This window comes from Lissotriton vulgaris, chromosome 9 (assembly GCF_964263255.1).
Source record: "Lissotriton vulgaris chromosome 9, aLisVul1.2, whole genome shotgun sequence".
Classification (NCBI taxonomy): domain Eukaryota; kingdom Metazoa; phylum Chordata; class Amphibia; order Caudata; family Salamandridae; genus Lissotriton; species Lissotriton vulgaris.
Genome location: NC_141697.1, coordinates 1163156759 through 1163171698, shown reverse-complemented (window position 1 = coordinate 1163171698; position 14940 = coordinate 1163156759). Strand labels below are relative to the sequence as shown.

The window sequence follows — 14940 nt, the reverse complement described above, 5'->3', positions numbered from 1 at the left end:
GAAGTTGGGGGTGGAGTTGGCTTGGAGGAGGTGGGGGGTGGAGTTGGCTTGGAGGAGGTGGGGGGTGGAGTTGGCCAGGAGGAGATGGGGGTGGAGTTGGCTTGGAGGAGGTGAGGGGTGGAGTTGCCCTGAAGGAGGTGGGGGTGGAGTTGGCTTTGAGGACGTGGGGGTGGAGTTGGCCTGGAGGAGGTGAGGGGCAGGGTCGGATTGGGATCACAATTCGGCCCGGGCACTGACGAAAAAAGTGGCCCACATTCAAGAGGCGTGGCCCATATTTAAGGGGCGTGGCCCACATTCAAGGGGCGTGCCCTTTCATGAAACACTATTCGCACAGACAAGGAATGAAAGTGGGAGGATACTGTTCTTGCACAGGACACAGGGCAAAGGTGCCAATGGCCTACATGCTGAGCAACTAAAAAAAATAGCAAGGCCCCTTTCTGTCACAAATTATTCCAGCCCTCCAGCACAGGAGCACCTGAAAAGCAGCAAAGCCCTTGCTATTACTAACCTACTTAGCTCTCCCCAGACCTTCAGCTCAGGAGCACATGAACAGAGGTAAGGCCCCAGCAATTAGTAAATTAATCAGCCCTCCAGGCGTCGGGAAAATGTCCTGGCAGGGGAGCACAAAACACAGCTTTCTGGGTCATCCAAGGTAGCCAGGTAGCCAGGGAGGGTGCTGAGGTGAAGCTGGTGCATGGGAAGTGCCTTCCCAGTGTGTTCTGGCCATTTGAGTGTTTATCTTTTACTGTAGTATTACCCTTGTACCTGTGTATGGTACCCTTTTGTAACTTGCACACGTCACTTTTCTCTGGTATCACACTGTATGCTACCTCTCACTTTTGTTTGCTTTAGATACTTGCACAAGTGCCACCATTGCCTATGTAACGTTTGTTCTTGTGCTGGAGTGTCTGCCATTTATTGCAGTATTATACCTCTACTTGTACTTTGTATGCTTTTGTAACCTGCACACATATCACTTTTTCCTCCTGTAATGTACCGATTGCTACCTCATGTATTTTGGTTGCTCACTATTGTCACTTTTGATTCATGTAACTTAACGTTTGCTTTTGTAATTTGTCCACTTGTAATTTTTCTCCTCATGTATTATTGCTGTTCCTTGTGTGAAGCGCTCTGACACCTTCGGGTAAAGTCCGCGCTATATAAAATTGCATAAATAAATGAATAAAATTAAAAAATTCCAAACATCACCTGGCCCCCACGGCAAGACCCATTCTTCCTCGTCCACTATGCCCTGAATGTGAAGGGCTGTGGGCGAAGTGCTAAGACTAACACCGTTTCTGGGCTGCATGGGCCCCAGGGGGGCCGAGGTGAAAATGGCCCAAAGGCCTGAGAAACACCTGGCCCCCAGGGAGGCCGATTCTTGCAAACAATCACCCCTCCCCAGCCCAGCCTCAGCTTGATTGCTTGGCACTAGGGCAGGGGTGAAGGAGAGCCCACAGCTGACAATCGCTGTCCGGCCGCACAGCGAGGCTGCTTTCATTTTCTCTGCCTGTCTCGTGCCCTCCGTGGGCCGTTTTTTTTCTCCCCTTTCCTAGTCCACTCTCTGTGGACTGGGACAGGGGAGAAAAAAACGGCCCACAGAGGGCACTGAGGCACCAGCCCTTCGGCCCATTCCCGAATGCCCGCCTTGCCAATCCGCCCCTGGTGAGGGGTGGAGTAGGCCTGAAGGAGGTGGGGTGGAGTTTGCTTGGAGGAAGTTGGGGGTGGAGTTTGCTTGTAGGAAGTTGGGGGTGGAGTTGGCTTGTAGGAAGTTGGGGTGGAGTTTGCTTGTAGGAAGTTGGGGTGGAATTCGCTTGGAGGAAGTTGGGGGTGGAGTTTGCTTGGAGGAAGTTGGGGTGGAGTTGGCTTGGAGGAAGTGGGGGGTGGAGTTGGCCAGGAGGAGGTGGGGAGTGGAGTTGGCCTTGAGGAGGTGGGATGGTGGAGTTGGCCTGGAGGGGAAGTGAGGGGTGGAGTTGGCCTGGAGGGGGTAGGGGGGTGAAGTTGGCCCGGAGGGGGTGGGGGGTGGAGTTGGCCTGGAGGGGTTGGGGGGGTGGAGTTGGCCTGGAGGGGTTGCGGGGGGTGAAGTTGGCCTGGAGGGGTTGGGGGGTGAAGTTGGCCTGGAGGAGGTGGGGTGGAGTTGGCCTAGTGGACTATTTACTCAGGAGTGGCTGGAACACAGCACATAATGGAGTGGTGCCAGGGGAAGCTGATGAGGAACTAGTGCTGTGACCTTGGTGTCAATGGGACACAGCAGAAAATGGAATAGGCTTGCCCGGCTGTTCACTGTTCAGAGTGGTTATTGTAGGGCAACATCCGAGAGGAAAGGGGGGGGGAGGTCCAGGCGTCTGGGAGCTCAGAATAAGTGGCATACTGAACAGTGAGTCAGTCACCAAGCAAGCTGTTAGAGGAGTGGTGTAGAATGATCACTGTAGAATGATCACTGTTATTTTCTCCCCGAATAGTGCTGGAAAGAGTGAGACATTTATCAGCCACTTATGCCAAGCAGTGTTTAAACAAAGGGGCTCACTCCGTTAATGCTGTGACTGTTCTTGTGGAATACAAAGAAATGTAAAGACAATTGGGGACTTCCTCTTCTATTATAGCTCAGAATGGGAGATAGAGCTAATATTACGTTGGATAAATGGGGAAAGGAGCAAGATTTGTAATTTGGGAAGGAGCATAGAGGGAGCGTTATTGGGCATATCCGCGATTCCCATGGAGTGTATGGAGCCGTCACAAAGCCCGACAGAAGGACTACCAAGAAAGTTGAGGGCAAGAATGTTATGTTATGTTAATATAAATTTATAAAGCGCATTATCACCCAGGGGTCTCTAAGTGCTATCAACGGACGTCAGGAGTGAAAAAGGTGGAGGGTCACTTACATGGAGAGGTAGAGGGAATACAAGGTCCTCTCATTCTGGATGTCACTCTACACCTCTCACCCTTGAGCAAAGCAGCTTTCATTCGTGTTATAGGACAGAACTTTTGAAAAGGCACGGAAGCTGGGCTTGAGAAGTTGGGTGCTGGGAGGGGAAGGGAATGTGATGTGTTGTGGGTAAGACATATAAAGGTTCATTTTCCAGCAACAAACACTGTTGTGACTTTTTGGTCTCTAGAAGTTGACATCCCCTACTTTGCAACTAAGATCTAAAAGTGGAGTCACAAGCCCTGAAAAATCCATTGGCAGTGTTAAAGATAGATGTTCGCATTGTTTTGTCTACAGTAAACATATTCCAAACTTCAGCCCAACTTACATTTATAGAAAGACACCCTGGTTTCTTTCATTGTGAGCTGGCTTGATTATGGTTACCCACAGAAGACTGGTGATGAAATTTACAAGACGTACAAAAGTGTATAAATAGCCCCACTGTCAACACTGTGAAAACATCAAGTGCTGCCTTACACCATGAAGTGTGTGCTAGAGGGCCTTTCGAAACCTGGAGCCAATTTAACACTTGGCCAGACTCGCATAAAAGTGCCCATTTTTACACTACAACAAAATAGTTTTTTACCAGCATATAATTCATATAAATAAGTTCACTTCTTGCTTGTGATGAAGTTCTCTTTCTCCTAATTCCTCAATAATGTTGCCTGCTGCTGTTCATCTTTCTGGTCTCAATGATATCTTATGTTTTCCTAGGCGGAGCAGTTTGGAGACTCCTTTGTGTTCGAGGGGCTACTGAGCGAGGAGGTGAAGAGCAGTATTCAGCAAGCGGTGAGTAGTGTCTCCCAGGAGGTGTTGGATGGTGTCCTAGGCAAGTTAATAATGAGCACTCTAGCGCAAAGTCCATTACGGGACATTAGTTGTGTCCCTGTGAAATAGGGTCTAATGTCCCACATATGGCTGAGAGTGGCGCCCCCTGCTGGGGGTTGTGGTCCACTGCTGCATTGAATGGGTATTTGATCACACTTCAGGTGTAACATTGACATTCATTGAGGATGAGATGGAAGTACAATGAAGTACATTAATTTATCTTGCTCTGGGTCCTTTTAATTTTTTGGGATTGCCAATGTTAAAAGCCGTGTTCGTGAGGCGGAATTTGTGTTCAAATTCTTGGGAAAAAGATTGATTAAGTAAGGCATTTTGTTCAATGTGCCTATGAGATATATATATATATATATATATATATATATATATATATATATATATATATATATATATAATGCTAGTACTGGTTGTTTGTCGCGGTTTCTCATGCCACTATTTTGGATGCCATTGCATTAGAGGTATTTTTCCTCGGATTACTATAATTTTTGGTCATAATATGTTAATGTATCTTAATATCGAACTCCATGATTTATTTTTTTACATTTTTAGTTAATTGCTTTTAATGTTTAAAACTTTTTGAAGTTTTTTTTTGTTTGTTACCTTATTATTATTTACTTTTTTTCCCACACAAAATAACTGCTTCTGAGAGAGTCTATTTTTCAAACTATAAAAAAAAATGAGACATACCATAGATATTGCACTTCTGCCAGCCAATCTCCCGCTGTGATCCAAACAGGACCGGCCCACTGGAACTCTATCTGTGCTTTACTGTAGCTATTTCAACTAAAAAGACAAGTTCCAATAGTGAAGAGATTGAACATCATGCATTCACCTAAATTCATTTAACTAAGCTGATATAAAATATTTGTTCCTACATGTACCTCTCAGTTAACCAATATAAACTCTTGAAGGTTTCACGTGAACTGCACCAGAACAATCCACTTATTTAAATCCTCTGAGAAAGCCTTTGAAGCTCTTGTAATGAAAGCTTCATATTTTCATTTCAGAGGTTTGTTACCTCCTCTCGCCTCGGTTGCCTTACAGTTTACTCAGTCGCCTGGAGTTTTAGCTGTGAAATAGTAGGATTATAAATAATGACGTGATAGGCCATTGGAAACCCATTATTACCCGTACAAAGAGTTGATTCGCTTCACCTAAGTGCAGTTTCACCCTATGAAATCTCTCACTTAAGAGTTTGCAGCGATAGCATTTGATCAAATACAGACACATGACATTACCTAATGCAAGTTGTGTAACATATAAGTGTTCTTCTTTTACGTGTCAACAGGTGTGATACTTTTTCACTTTTAACCCATTAAATGCTAGACTCTGGCCACCTCAACCCCAGTGCTGACCCCTTTTTAGGTCGAGCCTAGTGTAGACTGTGCACATGCGCAGTCTCGCTGGCGAGATTTAATGATATTGAGGAGCTTTCACTAGCGGGTTTTAAGCCCCGTCCCTCTTTCCCATTGGCCGTGTCACTGTTTATGCTAAACGTGGCCAGCCATTGGGAAAGGGCATCCTCTGACTTACACTTTTCTCTCTTTGAGCCGTCCCACTTGGACGGGCTCACTTGACTTACTCCCGTTGCAAAAGTATTCTTATCTTAATGGGGCCATGTGTTTCAGACACATGGTCCCATAAATATAAGCTCCGACGCAATCCTCTTTATTTATTTTTTTGTTTTCGGGAAATGCTTGTTTTAATTGAACTACAAGTGCCCAACAGAAAACAAGAGGTGTCTGTGGGTTGAACAGATATGTCATGTGAAGCAAGTACCCACAATGAGAAATTTACCTGCGCTGTGCAAATTTAAGGTTTTTATGTAGCAGTTATTCTGTTAAAAAAAGAGCCACATTTCACCAGCTGAACGAAGAAAAAAAAAACACCATTGTAACTGGTCACCTGGATTGTGCACCGGGGAAGTGGGCAACGCGTTCGTGCGGATGTGTGCTCGAGGTGGCTACAGGTCGCCTCAGAAGTGTGCTCATCCATAGATTTCCCTCTTTGGGTCAGAAGACGCAGAGCGTTCATGTGTGCAGTGGTGCCTTGCTATGGGTGTGTTCTTTTTTGTGCAGTTTGGGGGCTGGTGTTGGATGTTAAAAGTTTGGGGCACTTGCCGTTCAGTATATTTCTCTCAACGCTTTTTTTGCCTCCAATATCTTCTTTATTAGTTTCCGTGGATGGCTATCTTACCCTACCCGATGTTTTCTCTGGGTGACGGATCTCTCGCTCCCCAAAAATCCCCAACCCACTGCACCTTTGCAGCAATGACAGCACGGCCCCTGCTGCCTTGGAGGCTGTGCCTCTGCACCGGGCGCAGAGCGCAGACAGACAGTACGTACTGCTCAGCCCTGCTGCGCCTCTCCCGGTGGCGGTGGGGTTTGTCACAGTCAAATTGGCAGCAAAGCCCTGTAGAATATTTACAATCCCTTCTTTGAATACCTGGCTGCACTTCGGCCCGGCTGTGGCTTGCACAGGACCAAGGACCCACACACCGCCAAAACCAACCTCCACGAGGGAATGAAGGCCGTCGCCGATTGGATGAGGAGCAGCCGTCTGAAGCTGAACTTGGACAAGACGGAGGTCCTCATCCTCGGACCCACCCCCTCAGCCTGGGACAACTCCTGGTGGCCGACCACACTGGAAACAGCACCAACACCCACCGACCATGCACGCAATCTAGGATTCATCCTCTACTCCTCCCTTTCCATGTCTAAGCAGGTCAACGCTGTCTCCTCCTCCTGCTACAACACCCTCCGCATGCTCCACAGGATCTACAAGTGGATCCCGACCGAAGCAAGAAGAACGGTGACACAGGCCCTCGTCAGCAGCAGACTGGACTATGGCAACGCACTCTACGCAGGAATCCCAGCCAAACACCTACGATGACTACAACACATCCAAAACGCCTCAGTCCGACTGATCGTCAACGTCCCCCGCCGCAGCCACATCACACCCCACCTGAGAGACCTACACTGACTCCCCGTCGACAAGAGGATCACCTTCAAGCTCCTCACCCACGCACACAAAGCACTCCACAACGCCGGATCAGCCTACCTGAACAGCAGACTCCACTTCCACACCCCCACCCGCCAGCTCCGCTCCGCCAGCCTCACCGCTGTCCCCCGCATCAAACGGACGACCTCCGGCGGCAGATCCTTCTCCTACCTCGCCGCCAAGACCTGGAACACCCTCCCTACCCACATACGACAGATCCAAGACCTACTCGCCCTCAGAAGGCTCCTCAATACCTGGCTCTTCGGGCAGTAGCAGCACCCCCTCCCCTCAGCGCTTTGAGACCCTCACGGGTAAGTAGTGCGCTTTACAAGTACTCTGATTGATTGAGGTACTGGATACCACTGCCAGCTTGATTGGATTCACTATCAGTCCACACTCCTTAATTCTCTTTCTGGGCTATGTTAAAAAGAAAAAGAAAAACCTCCCATCTGGCATGTGCCACCTAGCTGCAGGGCCATAGCCAAACGTCTGATTGCCATGCATTGGGCTGGGCTGAGTGCACCTTGCACCAGCAACCGGCAGTGACAGGAGAAAGACGTTGCTGAACTTCAGCGCCCCACCTCGCGGCCTAAAGACATCTGGGGCCTGCTCCAGCTTTTTTTTACTTTTTCTGGAGACGACACACCTCAGTCTCCGTCTTTATGTCCTGGGAGTAACGGAGTCGCGCACTGATCTGTCTAGATGTCCTATTTTATGAGTTGTGTCCGCTATCCTTGACAGATACAGGAAGGGGAGCCCCCCTACTGTATTTTGAGGATGCCCTGCCGCACACTGTGTTGGGCGCTCTTCCACTATAATCAATTCACTCAAGATTAGCGCGTTGTAGTCCTCTGTACTGCACCTCCGCTTTAAGTGGTAAGATGGCTGAATTTGAACTTATGTAGATACTCAAAATCATGCAGCATCCGGTCTGTGTTTGTAAGGGAAGGAGGGCCAGGTAGCCATAGGGTAGGTTATATGAAGAAGGTTTATTAAGACTTAGTTACGGGTTATTAAGGTGGTAAGTTTCAGGTAAATAGCTAGTAAGTAAATACCATATAGTCCCACCAGGAGCAGCCTCCTTGCTGTCCATTCCACACACTCCAACCAACACACTCCACCACACCAGACACTCACACTCCATTGAATAAAGGAATAGTTGTCTTGTAAAGTGCAAACTTTGCCCAAAGTTATCAAGGTGCCATTACATCGCCAACCACTCCAGCACTCATCCTGGCTGAGCAGCAGGGAAGGTGTTACTAAGGAAAGGGTGCATAGCAACAACTCCGGTCACAACTCTATGGTTTGTCCATGTGAAGACATATCTACTATTCACTGTAATGGATATATGCACCATGATTTGTAATGTGTCAATACTCACTAAATGTCAATGGTCTGTTAGAGAAATGTTAATAAAGTTTACTAAAAAAGGAACCCAAAAAACGAGGGTGCTTGCAATATTTGTGTCAGTGTGCGATCAGCATCGAGGGAGCGCTAGCAAACCAAGACCATTTTGAAAACTGGAGACCTAGCCTTGTAGAACTAGTGTAACTGGTGTGTGTCTACTAGTGGAACCTTTCAGCTCTAACTGAGCAGCTGCACTGCTGTTGTGCATACCGGTTATATTTATTTGGTTTTGTTGATGGTAGTCGGTGATTGTGAGATATACATACCTTTTGCTGCCAACCAGATTGTCAGTCATAAAACATGATTGAGAATATATTGGACATGGCCAGCAATTAATTAGGAAGTTAAGAAAGATTCTATCTACATGATGTCTTGTGACCTTGAATAACCTGATTTTTAGACGGCCTGCAATGCACATGGGTCTCTAGCAAATTGTTCTGGAAATGTGCACATAGTGCTGAATAATCCACTGTTCTGTCGCCGTCATAACCTCTTAATTTATAAACCATTTATGTGAAAATTGTGCTGGAAAATGCACAATTTGTCCTTATTTTTTCATACTCTGCATGGAGGGAGGAAGTCTTGCTTTGCTGGCTTTGTTCGCTAGTTGGACCCAGTTTGAGGTAGGCATTTACGTCCAACCCCTTTCAAAGTTTATGAACACCATAGGGTGGACGTTGTGGAGCGCGAGGTCAGGGCCTCACGCGTGGCTAAGTACAGTATACACACGGACACACACACTAGCTGGAGGGTATGCCGGAAAGACCCCGAGCGGTCTACCGCGCTTTTATTATGTACCTCGGGGCGTGCCCGTCCCGAGGGTGAAGGCATGCGTGTGTGTGTGTGGACACAATGTTGTCTAGAGGCCGGGTGGCTCTCTACAGACGTGACGCCTGCTAACATTTGGAATGTCTTTGGTGAGTTGCAGACATGTATGCCTGAAGCTACAGCTATGATTGTTTACTTTACCCATCTTGCTTTCTGCTGTTTGCCTAATACAGAGGCCAGCCAATGAAAGCATTTTTTAACGCCTCGCAGGGGTAGTAAGCACTATATGTGCTGTACTGGTTTCTGTGCCAGATTAACCCTCCGAATTTCGGTGGTTATTTGCATAATCGTATAGCACACAATTCATGTGCCCTTTGCAGCGCTGTATTTCTCACACATTAAAATGTAGCGCCTACGAGCTCTGCAAGGGCCTGGTCTGATGGCGCCCGCTTACTGGGCGCTGCTCTGACAGCGCGGTGCAGGCTGGAGAGCGGCTGCGCGAGACCTATTTATTAGGCGCGCGTGAGCTTTTATTCCCATGCCCTCGGGCCATCGCTACCGTCGAAATATCCTAATGAGGCCGAGCGGTCATTTCCAGCTGCATCAGCTAAAAAAAAAGTTGCCAGCAACAAGATTGTGGCGGGGAGGAGGGAGGCTGAGAAGTACGTCACGCGCGAAGAAACCTGACATCGCCAAAGTGCATTTCCTGGTCTACAAGCAGCAAGTATGATGAAGGGTTCCTGTACATGGTCGATTATTCGGGCACTTAGGCTTGTCGGTGGCGCAAGTTTTGAATACTGCAGACCGATTACAATGGCTAAGTTCCTCTAGAGAACTTTTTTTTGTTGCAGTTTTTTATATATAGCGCGAAAACGACCCGAAGGTTTCGGAACGCTTTACAGGAGCACCAGCTACATTGCACAAGGACACATTCATTTTTGGTAAGCACGAGGAAATTAATTGATTTGCCGAGAATCACAGGAATGTTGAGCCAACGCCGAGACTCGAGCCTGGTTCCCCAGCTCCAAAGTTGACAGCTCTAACTGTTGTTTCACATCTCCTCCCCTTTAGTTGAAGTTCAACACTTTAATGCCAGGAAATTTCCTTTTTGTGAAAATTAAACTGTTTAAATGAAAAGGATTACTTTATTACAAAATCAATCCGTATTTTACTATTAAATGAAGGTTTGAAAAGCACAATAAAAGATGCAGGGACTACATTCCCCATAAAGCTGCAGGACCTTGTTTAAGGCAGCCTTACTGGTGGCAGACACCAGCCAAGCGCTTTCTTTGAGCGCTACCAAAATCTGTCTTCATGTTCTTAAAACTTGTGGCCTCTGGAGCCAGTGGTTTGACCCGAGGGGTTGCTCTCTTTCTGAAAGAGGTACAAGGGTATTTAACCATTTGCATTGTTTTGCTGCATTCAAAGTCAGCACCCCCTAACAAGGATTAACTCTTCTGGAGAGGTTTAATGAAAGCCAAGCATCATGATCTTAATAATAATAATAAAGCCACTTTTAAAACGCATGGCTACTTCTATCAAAGTGTCCCACCGTCAGGATGCTAGTTATAGCTAACAGAATTGCACAGAGAACACGTTCTAACTGGATCTAAAAAAACAGTCACCCCCCCCCCCCCCAAAGATCCCATTTGGAGGGATCCAGCTGGAGTTCTAACAGTAGTGAGTTCCAGATTTTAGGGGACAAATAACTGGAAGCACAACCACCAATTCTAGCTTTTTTTAAATCTTGGATCCATGGCCAATTTGGCAGCGATCAAACTAAGATTTCGTGCTGGAGGGTAGGCTACGCCGATGACACCCAGCTGATCCTCTCCCTCACCAGAGACACCGACACTGCCAGAACCAGCCTCCACGAAGGGATGAAAGACATCACCGAGTGGATGAAGAACAGCCGCTTGAAACTGAACTCAGACAAGACGGAAGTCCTCATCCTTGGACCATCACCCTCCGCCTGGGACGACTCCTGGTGGCCCCCTGCCCTGGGCACCGCCCCCAAGCCGACAGACCACGCACGCAACCTGGGCTTCATCCTGGGGGTCCTCCCTCTCCATGACCAGACAGGTCAACACCGTCTCCTCTTCATGCTTTCACACCCTCCGCATGCTCCGCAAGATCTTCCGATGGATCCCGATCGAACCCAGGAAGACGGTCACCCTGGCCCTCGTCACCAGCCGGCTCGGCTACGGAAACACCCTCTACGCTGGAGCCACAGCCAAGCTACAGAAAAGACTACAACTCATCCAGAACGCCTCCGCCCGACTCATCCTAGACATCCCTCGACGCAGCCTCATCTCCTGCCACCTGAGGAACCTGCACTGGCTCCCCGTCAACAAGAGGATCACGTTCAGGCTCCTCACCCACGCACACAAGTCTCTCCACAACCTGGGCCCCAAGTACCTCAACAACCTGGGCCCCAAGTACCTCAACGACCGCCTGATCTTCCACACGCCCACCCGCCAGCTACGATCCGCTAGCCTCGCCCTCGCCGCCGTACCACGCATCTGAAGAGCCACCGCCGGAGGCAGATCCTTCTCCTACCTGGCGGCCAAGACATGGAACTCTCTCCCCATCCACCTTCGGCTGACCCAGGACCACCTCGCCTTCAGGAGACAACTCAAGACCTGGCTGTTCGAGCAGTAGCGGCCCCCTTCCCCCAAGCGCCTTGAGACCCTTCCGGGTGAGTAGCGCGCTATACAAGTGATATGATTGATTGATTGATTGATTGATGTAATCATAGTCTGCAAATAGGCCGGGCCTTGACTGGCACTTTAAAGGCTGTCAGTAAGTGACAGCCTTTAAAGTGATTCTCTGTTTTACCGACTGCCAGTGAAGCTTCTTTAGTTCAGTGCTAATAGAAGCTTGTCTTAGAAGACCAAGTAATGTCTGAGCAGCCGCATTCTGTACCCATAGAAGCCTATTCAGCCACGTCTGGGTGACACCCAAGCCAAGAACATTTCAGAGGTCCAAATGGTATATACAAACAGAGCCTGGATTACTGTTTTCTGGGCAGACTCTGGGAGAAGATGGAGAACATTTTCCAAGGATCTCAACACCCCGAAGCACTTCAGGCATCGAAAGAGAGGTTCTTATCAAACCAGATGCCCAAGTTCTACACCTTGGTTGATGTTAAAGTTCCAAAATTATCTGGCCTGCAGGTTTTGGGCCAGATGTTGAGGTGCTTACCTAACACCACAATCTTAGTTTTTCCAGTATTCAACTTTAGACAATTATGGTCCATCCACAAAGCAACATCTGATAGACAAGCATGCAGTGAGGAAACTGCCTGTTCAATGCTGTGAGACAAGGTGATGATAAGCTGAGTGTCCTCAACATATGCGATGATGGTAAAACCATGCTCCTGAATTACCTCAGCCAGAGGGCTGGCATAAACTATAAAAAGTGTTGGACTCCGTGATGATCCCTGGGCGACTGCTTGCTGCAAGGAGCAAATCAATGACTGAAACAGCTTTTGTGTCACCTGAGAAGTACATTTCTGCAGGAAGGAGATCAGACACAGCAGGTCATTGCCGCTAATGCCACTGCTCTATAACCACTTAATCAAAATAATATGGGATGCAGTGTAAAAAGCGGCACTGAGGTCTAGCATAAGACTAGCTGCTTTTATTACCCCCCATCCATAAACTGCCTTGTAGATTCAGAGGCAAGTAACACAGCTGACACTGTCCTATAGGACGGACGTAGTCCGGATTGAGTTCTGTACAGGATCCTAGTCTTTTCCAAATAATTGGAAAGTTGTCTGTTCAAATTCTTTTCAGCTAATTTGCGGAAGAGAGACAATAATGATATGGGTCGAAAATTGGTAGGCCTGGCCGGGTCCAATAAAAATAATTTCAGCAGAGGGACTACCATGGCATGTTTCCATTGTTGAGGGGAAAACCCAGAGGATAGTGAGAGATTAATCACTTCACAAACAACAGGTTGGATAATCTCACAGCCCTGCTCCAAAATGGTAGGAGGGATTACACCCACAGGAGAGCCAGATTTAACAAGAGAGCAGAGAGAAGTCAATTCTATAGAAGAGACTGGGCAAAATTATTCTAGCTTAATGTGAGCTGTTGGTGAATCACCCCACATCTCCAGCTTGGGGCGACACCTGACTTCTTTGGGAAAGGAAAGGTACATTTTCTCTATCGCAAAAAAGGAAGCAAGTACATTACAGCTCTCTTCATAAGGCAAAGACGAGAGTGCCACAGAAGATGGAGACATGAGTTTTTACAGTCTGAAATATATCACGCAGTGAGTTGCTAGAAGCAGCAATCTTTTGTGAATAATATCTATGCCGTGACTGAGCAGTAAGCTGGTGGTATCTTTTTCAAGCAAGTTTTTAATTTGCCTTACAACTAGGGTCATCGTTTTTGCGACACAGGGGCTCAAGACTCTTACAATTTGTTTTGCAATAAAATGTTAATCATTAAACCACCTATAGGAGGGCTTTTGTCTCAAAGCAACCATTTTGATCAGGGGGCAACCTGATCAAGAGCCTTCGTCAGTCAGCTGTCCAACTAGATACTAGGTTTACTTACATTATGATACAAGTTCAAGCTGTTGTTTTCTAAAACCTGCTTGAGTCTTCCTACTGTCACTTCAGACCCTTTGCTACCTAGAAGGGAGCTGGGGTAAAGATTGCTGCACAAATTAAACTCATGGGGATGGCCAGATGATCTGACCACACTGGTGGAATATGTGCGCAGATTTCCTCATTGCCTTATTGGTAAATAAGTCTTAAAGAGAGTGACCTTATCTATGTGTTAGAGTAGATTCTTGCTGGTGAAGCTGCAAACTGTCTAGGTCACCCATTAATGTACTAGATATCTGGCAGCTGGGATCATCAAAATGAATGTTAAAATCACCTAAAATCAAAAGGTTGGAATACCGTAAAGCAAGAGGAGATAGTGTGTCTGCAGTGGAGTAGAAAAGCTAGACAACGGCCCCAGAGTGTGTTAGATTAGACCTTCTGATACAACAACATTTTTTAAAATAGTCAGAGAAAAAAAGTGGCTTCACTGCCCTCAATAGCATGATCAGAGAGAGAATATTTACGATCATTTAAAAAATGATGGCAATTCCTCCCCCTTACGGTTGTAACGTATCTTGCCTAACAGCGGCGTAACCTTGCAGAATAGAATGAAGGATATCTGGGGAGGAATCCTTATTTTGCCAATTTTCAGTTAAAAAGACTGCGTCTATGTCTGAATTCCTCCACAAAATCATGTGTTTCGATCTTATGCTTAGCCATCGACCTACAATCTTAGGAAAGTGCTTTACTTGATATTGGACAGCTTAGATGAAAAATGTCCTTATTGTCAATTGGTTAGTATTTTACTGTTTAATGAACATTTAAAGAACCTATTAAAAGGTGTAAGAACTACATCTACTTTTATGCTTAAGGGCATTACTTAATGCAGCCTTACTATTTAAAAAAAATGTTTTTATTGTTTTAATACAGTGCACAAACATAACAATCATGTCACAGTTGGTCATCAAGCCCCACCCTTCGTCCCTCCACCCTCCTCCCCCTTCCCATAGAATCAATATAACCCCCCTACACTCTCTAATTGAGCCCTGATGTTCCACATACTCCGCCCTCTAAGGTACCACGGCCTCTATGGTGCCTTCCTTTATCTAGGGCAAACTGCCCTCTCATCTCCCCCAACTCATAGTCCTCCATCCAGTCCATGGTATCGTCGCCATTTTCCCCATACTCTACACAACTTCTTCTGGCAACCCCTTGCCTTGTATGTAACCCTTTCTGCTGCCATATATAGGTCCATGCCTCTCCTCCACTCCTCCAGTTCCTTCAGCTTTGAGACCCCCACCTCCTTGCCACGACTCTCTTGGCCACCACCAGTGTTAGAACCAGAAAGATCAACAATGGACGATTCAGATCTACATCATTTGTCATACCCAATAGGACCAGTTTGGGGTCTAGTGGCAGGGATACCTCTAGGACCTCT

The 14940-nt window shown here is 47.0% G+C and overlaps 1 protein-coding gene across 1 annotated transcript in view; it reads left to right on the top strand.

The window, feature by feature from the left end:
- The window catches only part of SUMF1 (sulfatase modifying factor 1), a 305071-nt gene that overhangs the window by 65796 nt on the left and 224335 nt on the right, over positions 1-14940 (top strand). The window contains exon 3 of the mRNA XM_086939208.1: positions 3641-3715. Within this exon, the coding sequence (XP_086795334.1) occupies positions 3641-3715 (75 nt within the window). The remainder of the gene's footprint in view (positions 1-3640; positions 3716-14940) is intronic.